Below are 15898 nucleotides of genomic sequence, written 5' to 3' on the forward strand. Positions count from 1 at the left end.
TTAGCTAATTAAATTGTTGTTATAACAATATTTTACAGATGAGGGGAGTGAGCTTGAAAAAGGAAGGGGACTTGACCAATATCCCACAATTACAAAGCAAATTTCAGGGCCAAGATTTAGAACTAGGAAGAATTCTAAAGCTAAGCGCTTGAGTAGCTACTATGATTAAAACAATGTCATCGCTGTAAATGTAGGAAGGTCAAGAAAGTGTTTATGAAGGACATGTAACTTATCCTGGTCTTAAATAAAGGGATAGGAGTTGAATATGTTGTGATCAAGGAGAAGAGGGCATTCTAGAAAGAACAAGGAAAGTGCATGAGGCTTTGGAAGAAATGTGTGAATGTGTGAGGATCAGGCTGAGGGAGCAGGGAGCTCCTATGAGGAGGTGATAGAATGAATATTTACATGGGTAGGTTGGTGTCAAACCACAGAGGTGGTTAAATATGAGGGCAAAGAAAACTGCACTTTGTTCTCTAAAGAATAGTGAACTCTTGAGGATTTTTTTTCTTATAAAAACTAATATTTATTTTAAATAAGAAATCACTAATTTCAGATTTTAAAGGGCTGACAATAACCACAAATATGATAATTGCCAGAAAAGTAACATGATCATTTTATCATCAGCCTGACACACCTTTTTAATTCTTTCCCTACATTTTTTCTGCGTGCTCTTTGTTTCTTCAGATGAATTTTCACTAACACTTTTGAACCTTTGAAGATTTTTTAAGCTGATGCATAAGGTGATGAAATAGAACAGACTTTCAATTGACCAATCAATAACTATTGGGAATAGATGTCATTCAGAGTGGCATTTTAAGAAGGTTATTCTGGCTCCTGAAGGATGAATTGGAGAAGAAAAGAAATCCTCTTGAAATGGCTGTTTTCAATCGCTGCGTCATGACAGTCGGGAGAAGTGTCACAACTAACAAGGCACTAATAGTAAAGTATTGGTTTGCCACAGATTAGCTGCTTTCTCCATTAGAGCAGATTCAAGGTCATTCCTAGAATAACATCAGGCTCCTTCACGGCAATTCCAAGTGCTTTCTCAAGGGCGGGAAGGCCGTGGTGTTACACTGTGGTTCAGTCTTTGGCGGGACCCTCGGAATGTCCCCGGAGGAGGGGGTGCCTCATTTTGTCACCCTTCATGTGTGTTGGGACAGAAAGGAAAAGCGTGGGGAAGCGCTCCATTAAAGGCTGATTGCAACAGTCCAGGCTCACATGGCCAGACCTAGAAGGTATCAGGAGCCTAGAGATGAAAGAATAACTTTGAGAGCCGTGGGGTGGGGTGGACATTTACTAGTCATGGAGAATGGGATGGGAGAGAAAGGAAGGAAACAAAGGAGTCTGGAAGGCCCCAGATGTGTTCCCTGCACACAGGTGAAGAATGGGGAGAAAGGGCTTACTCTGAGGGTGATAAAATACTGTCTATCTGAGCTATTACAACAAATTCTGCTGGGAAGATTTGGCGATAATAGGAGTTGACATTCATAAAGTACTTGTTGAGTGCTAAGAAAGGAATTCCCCATAGCACATACATTATTTTTACCTAATGGCAGCCTCCCGTGAAACAGATAATATTATTACACCCATTTTCACACAGAGAGGCAAAATAACCTGGCCAAGATCACACAGCAAGCTGGCGGTGGAGCTAAGATTCAATCCCGGAAAGCCTGGTTCCCAAAACGGAGCACTGGACCACTGTGAACACCACAGTATAAGCACACAAACATCAAGCTCTCCCACAGAGAAGTCTTGTAAAAGTCATATTCTGGGAAGAAATATTGATGTCATTTGAGCCAACATTGGCACCCCAGGTTAATCTGATAGCCCCCCCTACGATATCTTAAAAATAAATCATATATAGCAACATGTAAACGTCTTCTCAAGGTGCCCACCTCCTCACACAGGAAGTGACAAAACATAAGCAACAACACTGATAGCCATGTAGAGCTTTTTACAAATCTCTTTGTGGCCTGGATTTCTTTTTATCTTGCCTTGACCTTGTCTTGCTGACCCTGTTCTCTTCCCCCCAGACCCCTCTCCCACTTTTACTGCAATGATATAGTTGTATTCTTGCAGCAGGGTCTTTATTTCTATTGGCAGGATATTCTCAATCTACTCACTCCCTTGTACAAAGTTAATTTTAACTCTAGGACCTATAGCAAGAATGCCACTTAAAGGACGCTGCTTCCAATAGACCCTGAGAAATGTCCGCAGAGAACTCTGGATTCCCGGGGCCCCCCTTCCCTAGCTCCTCGCTGGCCCTGCAGCCTCTTTCCCCACTCCATCCGAGATCTGGGTTCCCTGCCTGCCCGCTGCCTTCTGCTCAGCCCCTGTGTGTTCTCCAGTCTCTGCTTTGCCTTCATGATACATAGGGTTTCATCTTGATCACATGGCGGGAGGGGGGAGTTGTTACTTCTTTATTTGGGTCCAAGCTAAAAAGATATTCTCCCTATTGCCAAACTGCAAGAATCATGACACTTCGGGTTGAACCAGAATAAGCAATCCCTCTTTGGATACAGCATGGCCAGGATGGAGGAGGAAGGTCTTTTTTCCTGGACCACTTCTCACTCTATATCTGGCAGCAGACATAGGGACTTCAAAATACCAGATGCCCAGGGTCTGCCTGCGGTATATGCTTGGGACACACCATAGTTGAAGTAAAATAACTGAGTGGTAATTTTTTAGGGTTTTTTTTCCCCCCTCTCAAAATAATATCTCTTATAAGTAGGGCACATGGATTTACCTTTAGTTTTCAAAGCTGCTTACATTTCTAAAAGATGGCCAGTGAGCCTCCTCTTCCTACTGGCTCACTACTGCCTCGGCCAGGTCAACGGGGGGAAGCAGGTAGTCATTTTCACCAGCATCTTAACTTGGACCACACACTTCCCCTGGGCATCAGCAATGTGCATCCTGAGAAGAGAGGTCACTTGGGGAATTTCACTGTGAGGTGCTAGCCCCCGGGTGGCAGGAGATGAGCAGAGATGGCCCAGCGCTGGTGCAACACCATTGGAAACCGTTTGAATTGGGGAATCATTGCTTTTTGACTTGGTTTTAAAAATGGAACCTCCCATAACATGGTACTGGGAGGCGGAAAGATTCAGGAAAAGTCTGTAGGAATAGTGACTCCAAAACTCTGTTCCAGGACTCCAGAAAGCAAGCCTGTTGTCACCGTGGGAGGGATTCAAGAAGGAATGTCAGGTTCACGCTCCTAATAGCTTCTCCTGCACACACCTTGCCCCCCCCCTTCATTTTGCCTTTATTAATAAAACTAATGGAGAGAACGCGCCTTTCCAACTCTCCCCGGGAACACGGGTTTGGCGAGCGCTGATATTTTGGCGTGGGCTTTTTCTCTCCGAGACCATTATTGAGACGAAGCACTTGTTCCTTCTTTTGTTTACCCGTGGCAGTTTGTCAGCAGTTATGATAAGTAGAGTTCCATCTGCCAGTAAAACTACGCTGCAAATTGCCGTAGAAATTAGCAGCTTTCATTGTTGCCTACGTAAATAAATATGCAGAATACATTGCACTTAAACGCACCTCCCCCCCAAAAAAAAAATCACAGGTACACCGCACATTTCAATCAGACAAAACCGGGGACTCAGTGAGATGATCTCAGTTTTCTAACCTGGAAGATGCACGAATGTGTGTCTAAATGAGAGAGGCAGTGTATCAGGCTCGCGGAGATAAAAACAGAAACCGCCAGACACTGCTCTGTGCCTTTATTCTCAGAATCCTTTGCCTGAAACCCACTGTCTTTTCCCGTGTTTCTCTCTCTCTCTTCTCTCTCTCTCTCTCTCTCCCCCCCCTCCACCCCCCCATCTCTTACTCTCTCTTTCTCTCCCTCTCTCCTCCTTCCTTCCCTCGCTCATTGTCCTCCCTCTCCTCCTGCTTTTGATGCTCACAGTTGTCACATTCCATTGACTCTCCCCTCTCCTCGCCTCTGTTCTTACACTCCAGCCTGGCGGTGCTTCGGCCAGGCAGCGGCAGCCTCTCCTGCGAGTTTGAGTCATGTGTGCAGCTCAGTTTGATCGAGCGTTCCTTTCCTGCCTTTTCACTCTTACAAAAGATTAAAAGGTGGCGTCACATTGCTCCCCTGTTCCTTCCCGCAGGAGGGACTTAAAAGGGACAACAAAAACTAATCACTTTCCATAAGCATTTTCTTGCTGGGGAGAGAGAAAAAAAAAGGGGGGGTGGGGTGGGGGAGAGAAAAAGGAGAGGCGGGGGGCGGGGGGGAAAAAAAATTGGAGACCGGTGGTGAGGATTGGGGCGAGCTAGAGATGCTGCACGCTGCTAACAAGGGAAGGAAGCCTTCAGCAGAGACAGGTAAGAGCGCCCAGCCATGGGTTTGGCCGAGTGGCTTTAGTGAAATCTCTGTTTGCACCGTTTTGTAATTGAGCACGGCGTCGGCGGCAGAAGCCCGTGGTTTTTCAGCCGGCTTCCTTTTGTTTAACGTAGAAAGTACCTGTATTAATTTTGACGAATTAGAGCATGCAGCAAATTCAATTGAAAATAGATTTGTATAGTAAATGCATTTATACTGAATGATCTTGCCTCCGTTTTTTATTTAAGGGGAAGAGACGAGAAAGATGCTTTTGATCAGCGTAGCACTTTGCATTACGCTCAGTTCTAAAGAGCTAACGGGAAAATAAAATAATCCAATTGATCCTGTTTTTGTGAACTCCGGGACCTACACGCTGGGAGAGAGCCGGCATTCGAAATTTTCCTTCCCACCCAACTTCTGATGCGTTATAATAATTTTTCCACTGGAGGTTTAAGCCAGGGTAGAGTTTATTTAAGTCTAGCTGCCGGCGTGTGTTTGGTTTGGATCTTGGGGGTGAAGCGCTGCTTATACCTCCTAACCTGGGTCAGGTTGATGTTTCATAAATGGAGATGAACTGTTGTCCCGAATGCAACATAAAGTTAAAACATCAGGCTAGGGCATGTTTCAGAAAAGGATCCAGTAAATAATTAGGGGAGCTAAATGAGGACAGTGTGAAATGGGAGTTAACTCTGGGGGTGCTGTGTTATGAGCTTTTTTTGGATTTTAAGGGGCTCGGTAATGAAGGGGAGTGATTATCACCCTCAGGTCGGAACTTTGCATTCAGACCCTAAATACAGAATGCGTGTGGATTTGCACTGTAGGTGGCTGCTAGCAACCTGTCCCTTTTGTGCGCTATGAATGGGAGTTGTGGATTATATTTGATGGCATTTCTCCTTTAAAGAGCGTTGGGAAGGAGTTTAAAAGGTTCACATCTATCCTAACGCTGAACAAATAGAAAATGCAACATATCCTAGGCTCCCGGCACCTGGTTCTGGTGGCTGCTGCTGGTTTTTAAAGTTTTGATACATTTGTTTCTAGCATCAGTCTTGGCTGATTGTGTGTTCATTGCCTCTGCTGCTAACCTGTATTGCTGGCATGAATGAACCGAGATTTGAGAATGCAAAATAAAAAATATTTAAAAAAATCCAATTAGCTAGAGTTTCATTTAAGGATAACAGAAATCCAAATCATATTCAGACTTTGATTGAGGGTGTCACCTGACATGTTTGGATTAATTTTTAGATGATTATTTCCTGGATGTGGAAATCGGAATATTAAAAGTACACAATTCTGTGCAAAGAATGCTTCTCCGGCATGAGACACAGAAAGGTGACTTTAGAGCTTCCACCAGGTTTGGTGGCCGGGAGAACTGCTGTGCCGCGGCATTGTCGAGCTCAGCAACCATGAGTGAGAGGGTGTTTTATATATGTATTTGGTGATAAGATTGTTTTATCCCCGAGTTTCCACACTGGACTTGCTCCTCCAAACCAGACCCTGGCATGTGTCGTGTCTGCCAGACCATCCATCTAATGGCATGTTATGGGTGCAGCCCGTGAATCCAGTTTTCTAAGGACACCAGGTGGGAGCTGCTGAATTTGCGGGAGGAGGGAGTGGACACCAAACGGAATATGGGCCTCATCAGACATCATCCTCGAGAGCATCTCCAGTGGAGGTTCTGTGGGGACACTTAATTTTCCCATCCTGGTTAAAAGACCAGGGGAAGATGTGGACAGGGACAGGAAACTGCTGCAGGCTGGCCGTAGCTGTGCTGGTGACAGCATAGAGAGTTCTTAAAATCCCAGCACATATAGTTTTCTTTTTATCAACTTACAAAACTTTGCAGAACCTTGAAGTAGCACTTCTCCCATTCAATCGTGTTTGTACATCGCTGGCTCACAGAAAACCTTTTCTCTGACTCTCGCCGTGCCAAACTATTGAGTGTTGTGTTGCCGCTGACAATGGTGATGATTTCTTAAATCAGTGGTAAGTGTTGAGGAGATGGGCCGGGAGATATATGTTGTCTGCATCAGAGATGCATTGTGTTTGTGAAAGCGACTTCTTCCAGGTGAGGAGATGATACATTTGAAGCTGTGGCTTGGCTACGTGTATCCCTGAAGGGCTGTCCTCCTAGAAATCTGACTGGAACCAAAGTAGGCAGCAACCATTCAGCTGTCCAATGGCTGGTAGTTCAGCATACACTTTGAAGCAGATGGTAACCAAAACTATCCTGACTCAAACTATCTGAGTCATATAAATAGCATTTTTCTGACTTTTCCAGTAGATGTTGCTGGAGAGCAAAGAAAAGATTATTATGTTTTTACAGAAAAAAAATGAAATGCAGTAGACTTATACAAACCAATGAAAAAGATCCTTTTCCCCAAACTCTGCTGGTAGCATTTTGCATAATTTGCTAATTAATGAATTATATTGAATCATTCCCTTTTATGATGGTCTATAGAAGAAAGCTATTAAAACTTGAGTTCAATTTTTAAAATTATGAAATTGTTCTCTTTAGTCCCTATGTATAATCTGTTTGCTGTTTTTCCATTTATAAAAAAAATCAAGTTAACTGCACATTGCTATTCAGAACATTTCATCCCTGAATGCTAAAACCCTTTAACATGCAAATATGATGTCAGAGGGAGAACTGAAATAGAATACCCTGAGAAGAGTAATGATCAAACGCATTATAAAAATATGCACCAGTTGCCAACATGTAATGAAATATTAAGAAATTAAAAGCATGCAACCTCTAAAGTAATAGAATTTCATTGCTCTGAGACTGTTTTCCCACTGAATATTAAGTGCTTAATAGATCTATCTGTTAAAAAAAAAACAATCACAACCCTACATGGTTTGTCAGTGAAGTTCTTTCATTATATGATTTTGAAAAATTAGCCCAATAGGATTTTTCTCAGACTAGGAAATGTAATTAACATTGGATATTAAGTGCCAGATTTCCAAAGCCAAAGCCACCAGGCTTGATGGAGAAAAGGGGAATTCAGAGAGCAAGCATCAGTGCTAGGAGCCGAGGGGACCCACGCTGAAACTCGTCCGCTGGTGATCACTCTGATAAAATGACAAAGACGTCCCCGAGGAGCCTGGGATTTTGGTACCCAGACACGAACTGATGCAATTTCAGGCAAGCAATGACCTCGATCTGTGGGAATATTTATTTTTTGGAAATGATCAGTTAACCAATTTCAGTTGTGAAAGAGACGTGCTTGAATATGACAAAAGCACTTGCAGATAGGATAAGGGTACAACCTAGGAGGTAGAGCTTTCTGTTTTTTCTTACCATAAGCAGTCCAAGCTGTTTCCTGGGTGTGTGTGTGTTTTTTTTGTTTTTTTTTTTTTTTGCATGGAAGTCCTTCTTTGTCAGTTTTTATTCCTGAGGTGTGAAATGCTCTATAGGATGTTTTTATTTTACACCCATTCATTTCTCTTTTCTGGGAGGAAAAAAAAGCTTATATTTAGAAGGTGTGAGTGTCAACTACTCCTATTTTGTAATTAGCACTAGAAATCCACTGGGGTAAGGATGTTCCTTTTTTCTTCCTTCCTTCCTTCCTTCCTTCCTTCCTTCCTTCCTTCCTTCCTCCCTCCCTTCCTTCCTTCCTTCCTTTTTTTTGGTTTTGATTCAAATATATTTTTTTGTGCTTGACCCATAGTGGTTATTATTTTTCTTTCTGTCTTTAAATAAGAAAAGCTATATAATTTGGGGAGAGATTTGGGTTTGTTCTTCTGGTTTGTTTGCTGCTCACTTCTGGTGTTCTCTGCTTTCATTAGATCTGTCAAGCACTTGCACTCTGAAGTAAACAGGACAAATAACACCTCCAACAACAACAAATGTCCGTCTCTCACTGAGAGCCTTAGGAGGACTGAAAATGCGAACCACACTCAGTGACTGGCCTAGTGGGTTCAAAGGTGCCAGGTCCTGACTCCCTTCTTAGGAGAGCTGAGAGGAAAGGTCACCACAGGTCGAGGGGATCCCGAGGGTGGCAGCCTTTGAATTAGGAGTGAAATGTGGAAACACAGTATAATCCTGATGAGCAAAATCAGAGGGATCATGGGGAAATAATGCCGAAAAGAATGACCAATGTCAGTATGCTGAAGGGCCTTGAATGTCAGATCAGGGTTTGTAGTAGCCACCAGGATGTGATCTGGCAGCTTCCAGAGGAGTTCCCTTGCTGTGGGAATGGGGAAGGAGTGGAATAGTGGGTCTTTATTATGCCCTCCACCCACCCAAGAGATGCTGAAATGCTTATGTAGGGGCCATCTGCTCTCCATTATATTGTGGCCTTAAGGAGGTATTGTTCTTAATGGGATATTGCTTTGCCTTTTAGGGATGCTGTTAAAAAAAACACCAAAAACCTCCAGAGTAGAGTAGAGACTGGAAAGCAGCGAATAGTCCATTGCATTAGCCTAAACTTGGAAGGTATGGTTGAGAAATACTCTGGAGGGAAGGGAGAGCGGCTGTGAGAAACACCTTCCTATTATAATTATTGCAATTTCTTGTGTGTACTGTAGATGTCATGGCCTCATTAGGCAAGGATTTTGTGTATATGCATCTGTTTTCATAAGACAAGCCTTCACCCTTCATCAGAGATGAGACCTGTAGTTTAGAAGATGTGCTATTTCTTTCTACTATTTGGGGTAATCACTTAGTGTTTCGGGCATCTCCCATTTCCTGACATTGATTAGGACTGATTTTTAGGACCTTCAAGGGTTTTCATGTCTCTGAAAAGGGATATACTTTATTTATTAGAATTAGTTGCCACTCTGAATTGCCTGTGTGTCAGTTACTTTCAAAAACCTAACTAACATACCCTAAACCCTTAGGTGCCTGGTGTATTCAACTGAGGAGCTCAGCTATGGAGACTTCTCTAACTATACAATAGAAAGTTAATGTCAATACAGAAAATATTTTCTTGCATCCAATAGACTCCATAATGAGAAGGAGCAAAAATAATTATTAGCACAATTAAGGAAGTGGAATGCCACTCTTTTCCCCAGACGTTGATTTAAGCAGCCTATCCAGGTGGACAGGGTCAGGAACAGCACCTGGAAACGGAGCCATAAATGAGTGTCTTGCCTTGTCCTCCAACCACTTTAATCTGATTTGTTCCATTTACCTTTTCCAAGCTTTTCATCTCTCCACCATTTGAATACCATCAGAGATGGGGGGCTGCCCATGACATTCACACTTGACATTATCAAGCACAAAAGGCATCACTCATACACTTGACTGCATTACAATGCAAGGGAAAAAATAGATCCCAAAGGCATAGAAATTATTGTTTCGTACCTTGAACGTAGGTGGGTATTTTTTCCCTGTTTCCTCCAGCCTGCCTTATTTGACGGATTTGCTTCTGTGTATTTGCAGAGGGTTCTGGAAACCCTGGAAAAAAATCAGCACTCACAAATCCACAACGTACACATCTTTATGTTCACTGGAAGTGTGTGTGGTAATACAATGGAAATTTACAACTCTGTTAATATGTGTTATTTGCTGGGCGCCAACCACATTTTTGTGCAGTGACAATGTTGAATCTTGCACTGGAGCTGTCTTTTCACCATGACTCCAGTCATTCTGTGAGACCATTATGGACAAACCTTTTCCTGACTCGCACATCTGTGGTCACTGCAGTCACTCCATTAGTGCTGGGTAGACCAGAAATCTATTGACTTTATTGCAGTCCTATGTTTGTTTACCCATGAAGTGTGTGTGTGTGTGTGTGTGTGTGTGTGTGTGTGTGTGTGTGTGTTTGGGTTAGGAACAGGATTCTTAAAGTGAGTATAAATCTATGTGTACCTCCCTTTGCTTACTATTCTGAGCCTTCTGTTCAAAGACAATCTACCACCCCCCCCCCATATGTAAGACAACATTTGTGAGCTGAACAAATAGTGTTATCAGATTGTGGTGAATTGCTTCAGTAGTATTACATCATGCATCGAGATCACATGTGCTGTAACGCTCTGTGAAACAGCCAGCTACGTGGTATTCTACAGGTTTAATACACTTCGGCTGCCTTGTACTTGGGAAGGATTTCTGTAATTGGAGACAATCTAGCAAAAAGAACTTTTTATGCCATTGGAGGCTGAAATATAATGGTTTTTTTGAGAAATGTGACTTTATAGACTTGAAACTGAATGGATTACAAATTTCTCTTAATTGGGAAGAATCATAATTGCATATATAGTCCAGTCCGGATTGTCTAGGGTTTGAATTTCTAGCACAGGGATTATCCTGATTTCCTCTCTGACTCCCCTGTTTTCTCTCTAACTACCTGACGTGAATCATTTCCCTAATCATGGGCACCTCTGCTAATGGTAGGGAAGGACGTATTTGAGCAGCAAAATCCAAATCAGTGAAGTACGCTTTAGAACAGCTAATTATGTGAAAAGGTCTGGGTGGCTATGTTTTTGCAACTGTTCACGAAAGTTAACTGAATTTCAATTTAGGGTAGGGGAGTCTCTTTCTATTTACAAATCATGGCTTTCTATAGCTGTTGATATGTCAAAATTTTACCCACATGTTTACTGTAAGAAGCAAAAAGCAAATCAAACAGAGTGAGTGAGGCTAAGTAATTGGTTTCATTGTTCTAGATCAGGGGTGGGGAACCTTTTTCTGACAAGGGCCATTTGGATATTTATAACATCATTCACAGGCCATACAGAATTATCAACTTAAAAATTAGCCTCCTATATTTGGTCAAACATTTAATTAACTCACCCCTAATGCCGCCACAGGTCCGTACTAAGTGATATCTTGAGTATTATACAGCCCATGTGCCAGATTTTCCCCACCCCTGTTCTAGATTATATCCTTTCCTTCGCTTACACCCAGACCAACTACCATTTTTACTTAACTGGTTGGATGGTGTGCCTAGCTGGAATTTTAGAAGGCCGCTTGGGTCAAGCCAGTGGACCTTATGTAGGTTATCAGGGTTCTGATTGGCATATTCCTCTAGAATTAAGTACAAAAGTGGGTTATTGGTACCCAAACCCCATTTTATTAATCTCCAGCACCAGTACTTTCCCATTTCCATCATCAGCTGACTTACAGTCAAGCCTTAAAAAAATATTTACATTTAGAATTTGACCCCCTAGAGGTCTTCCAAGTCCCAAAGTACTTGAAGGATTTTAAGGCCTCCCAGATACCAGAATTAGGCTGAGATGATGAAAGGATTTCCTGTAAGATATATCTGTTTTATATACTATATTACTGTTTAAATTCTCATTTAAAATATGGATGGAAACATGTTGGTCATTGTATTGCATCATCAACTCATCTCAACATTCAAAAACTTCAACATTCAAGTACATTTCTTTCTAATAAATTTGGGTTTAATCTTGTGATCAATTGAAGTGTGAGGTTGCATAGCTGGCTTTGCCAGAGGGGTTGTAATCACACAATAGGCCCAGACATTCCCAGCCACTTCCAAGTTTGCAGAACAGGGCACAGAATTCCATCTCCTGAATATTGCGACAGAATCAGAATTTTATTTCCTCTCCTTTCTTTTTTAAATATTTTTTTTTATTGTTGACACTACATCAGTTGTAGCTTGGGCATTTTCAAAATTGTATAGTTATATCTGCCACTCTATAACCATGTCTTACCAAATAATGCACCACTCTCTTGTACTATCCTATGTGACAAATATGTCTATAAGTGACTGGCTGCACTTTGAAGTCCCTAATCAAATTTCACAATATGTTTATTTGCTGAATCTGTTATGTAATGTAAGTGATAAAATATATACTGTGTAATATAGTTGACAGAAATACATGAAAAGACAATAAACATTATTACTCTTTTGATACCAAAAATATTCTTTTATCACTGGATTAAAATTGAGTTTATTAGAAAGAAATTTACTTGAAGTTTTTTTAATCCTCACCTTGAGAGAGGAAGAAAGAGACAGAGAGAAAGAAACAACAATGTGAGAGAGAAACATAGATTAGTTGAATCCCTCCCATAGGTACCCAACCAGGGATCAAACCCTGCAACCTATATATGTGCCCTGACCTGGAATCGAACCTGCAACCTCTTGGTGTATAGGAAGGTGGCTCCAACTGAGCCATCCAGCCAGGGCTCCTTGGAGTTTTTAAGTGTCAAGATGTAGTTGAGGATGTAATAATAACCAATAATTTTAAATCCATATTGTACATAAGAAAATAAACAGTAATATAACACACAAAACTGAAAATAGAAAACCTTGGTGACTATTGGAAAAATCATTGACAAATCTAGTCACAAGTTCTGTATATGTAGAAAATGCCTCTTTTCAGTTATATGTGTGTGCATATTTTATGCACATATATGCATATACACATAAATATATACATATGTGGTTACTCTGTTTATGTTATTTGCATATTTCTATCCCTAACTCTGTATCTATCCCAATATCTGTACCTACATCTATGTCCAGAAGTGGAGCGCGAGAAAATGGGTATATTCCTGGTAAGATATGGTGTGGCCATATTCCTGGGAAAAATACTGTGTTTTTGACATGCAGTGTACTAGGCACCAGGGATGCGAAGATGAACCACACATCATTCTTACCCAGTTCAGGAGCTAGTCCTGAATTAGAAATTATTTTAATGTTGAATATTTCACTCATGGATATATTTAACAATTGGAAACACTGAGAGAGAGAAAAATGACAAGGATTATAAAGCCATCTGAGGCCTTACTAGGTACCTCTACACTCAGCATGCTTTGCCTGGGCAGGAGGAGGATTGAACAGAAATAAAGCAAGTACGGTTTTGGGGGAAAGATCATATAAAGTGATATGGTCCCTACCAAAAATAAATCTGGCTTTATGGAAAAGCCAGGCTAGTATGTCTGAATTCTGTATTATGCCTTATGCTGGCAAGTCACAAGCTAAAGAAGGATCGGATTGGTTTGTCTGATAGTCAGTTTCTAGAGTTCTATACAGGCAAGAAAGCAGGGAAAGTCCTGTCAACACGGTTAGTATTAAACATGTGCGCATATGGTCTTCTTTGAAAAGTGTGTGTAAACAATGTGTATGTCTTTTTCTAAAACGAAATGGCCTTATGTGGTTAAGATCCTTCTTTTCTCAATCTATACAGCATTTGAGATGTATATGTTTTATGTACTTATAACCATGTATCTTATATGATTTATATACATGCACATGTAATCTCTAGAGGTCAGTAGAATATAAGAAATGGGCTTTCCCATCTAGATGAGACCTAGATGTTTTGGAGACCATTTTTCAAATGGTAAAATGATGATCATCAGTCGACTAATGACATTAGGAACTAAAATCATTAATCAGTGTTAACCAAAAAAAAATGAAAATTCATGTCATTCTTGTTCCTGAAATGAATCTAATCTATTTGTTTTAAGCAAATTTCAGATAAATGAACGTTTGCATGGCAAGAACCTTGACAGAAACCCAAGCTATAATTACTTTCTTAGGGTCTATTATAAGACTGTGAGTCTACAGAACCCTTTCTGAAGAAATTTTTAATGTTACTAGAGCAAAACAGTAAATTGTTATTAAACACTTGGCTATTACATCTGAAACACTATTTCTATTTTAGCTGCCAATTCAGCCTCCTCAACTCTTAGGAATGAATGATTTTATGATTTATAAGTTGCAATTCTGTTTGTTCTTGTGAACTAAATGTCTCTAATGTTGAGAAATGTAGTAGAAAATTGTGATTTATTTTATATATAAAGCTAAAATAGTTGACAGTTTAGCAAATTGCCCCACAGTTGAGCATGTTTATCAAGTTTTTCTCTAGAAAAGTCATGTACAAAAAGTGTAGAGAGTGATGGCATGTAGTTATGAACTATTTGATCACAGCGTTGCTGGTGCCTCTCACACTCCATCCCATGCAGGATAAAACAGGGGAGCAGGATTCATGTTTCCTCAGAACTTGAGAAGGAATGATTGTCATTTAAGTTGAGGTCACATGCCTTGGCTTAGAACTTAATATATCTTGCACACATTAATATCACTCACACTTGGAACTAATCTATCAGTAACCTGGTCTCATACTTGTGTATTCACACTGTAGTGGATTGCATTTTTAGCTCCATTTCCTCTGTATAAATGCCTACAGCAATAGTCATACATAAGACACTAGGAGGTGATGTGGAGCAATGAAGAAGGCATTACAATCTTAAACACATACACACAAAATCAGTGCTGCCTACACAAAAACAAACACCTACTAAGCATTTTCAGAGAGTGATCACATGGAGTATCTTTAAAAATTTTTAGGCTGAGTGTGGCTTCAGTCATAATCAAGAGATATCCAGTAGATATTTAATAACTATTGATGGAGCACTTCCCATGAACAATCTACTTACTTTGCTGCCAGGTGATTAAATGAGGAAGATACAAAATATGTCCTAGCCTCAAGGAGTTTCCAGTTGAGTGAGGGTCCCCAGGCATCATCTCCCCTGCCTCTGTGCCCCAACATCTCCCTCAATTGTCTTTATTCTACATTAAATAGGCTTGCAGTTGTAATACAAATAAATAATGCAATAATTAATAAATAATAATACAAGAATAAACTGTGCTTTGCATACTCACAACTGTAAACCTACTTTTGTCCCCTCCCCTATATTTGATTTATTTTTAATTGGGTCTGGGGACTGAGGTCACTTTACATGAGGATCTTCTCCCCTCAAATCATACTTTGCTGCTGTCTTTTCCAACTCTCCTTCTTAAATGTTCTGATAAGGTCTTTGAGGTCCCTGATTTGATAAGATGGAGGTATCCCTGCTTGCTTGTAATTGAATGACCCTAATAGGTGCCAGTCTTTGTTTTAACACCCTGAGACTTGTGTTTGCCTTTCTAACACGAGATTTCTGAGATTCCCACATTTTTATTCTCTGTGAGGGACACATGTAGATGACTGAGGAGCTTCTAGCGTGGGCAGTTGTCAGCACACCCATTTCACTACTGGTTTTTTTTAGTTGGCTATTTTAATGAAGCCATGCTCTCAAAGCAGAAAAGTATTCTCAGAGTATCCTGAAATATGGTTATGAATGGATTTGGAATTAAGGGGTGGACAACTTTAATTTTTTATGATTTTGACTCAGCTACATTCCAGATATTCATACCTTTTAATTCACAAATGTGTGATGAGCTTGGTGAGAGAGATGAGGAACACAGTGGAAAGAGCATTCATACTAGTATATGGTCTTTTGTCATTATTATTACTTTCAGTTACCTTATACATTTATCATCTACTGCTGTGCTCACTGTCTTCTATTTTTGTTGTTGTCTAAAGGAGGGAGTGAATGTTTCATAAAAAGTATAAGGTGAGATTACTCCATATCTTTATGTGGTTAAAGCATCATTAGAATGATGTTATTATTCTGAAAGAACAACAGAGGTTGCAGGAAGAACTGAAGCATACTTGATCCAGCATGGAGGGTGAGGTGGAGCTCCCTATTACTTTATAGTTTGGTGCATTTGCTATGTATTACCAGGGATTTTACTTTCTAATATTGTGTCAGGGAAGTTTAAAAAGGGAACATGTGGAGACTAATAATGAACAAATGCTTCTCTTCATTTCTGGTGA

General features: G+C 40.6%; 1 protein-coding gene across 6 annotated transcripts in view; it reads left to right on the forward strand.

The window, feature by feature from the left end:
- The window catches only part of TENM2 (teneurin transmembrane protein 2), a 1214660-nt gene that overhangs the window by 542355 nt on the left and 656407 nt on the right, over window positions 1-15898 (forward strand). For 2 of the 6 annotated variants that reach the window (XM_005870584.2, XM_005870586.2), the window contains exon 1: window positions 4226-4326. The exons of the other annotated variants lie outside the window; for them this stretch is intronic. In XM_005870584.2, the coding sequence (XP_005870646.1) occupies window positions 4281-4326 (46 nt within the window). In that variant the 5' untranslated portion in view covers window positions 4226-4280. Of the gene's footprint in view, window positions 1-4225; window positions 4327-15898 lie in introns of those variants that run through there. 6 annotated transcript variants of the gene reach the window in all.

Source organism: Myotis brandtii, unplaced genomic scaffold, assembly GCF_000412655.1.
Source record: "Myotis brandtii unplaced genomic scaffold, ASM41265v1 scaffold32, whole genome shotgun sequence".
Lineage (NCBI taxonomy): Eukaryota > Metazoa > Chordata > Mammalia > Chiroptera > Vespertilionidae > Myotis > Myotis brandtii.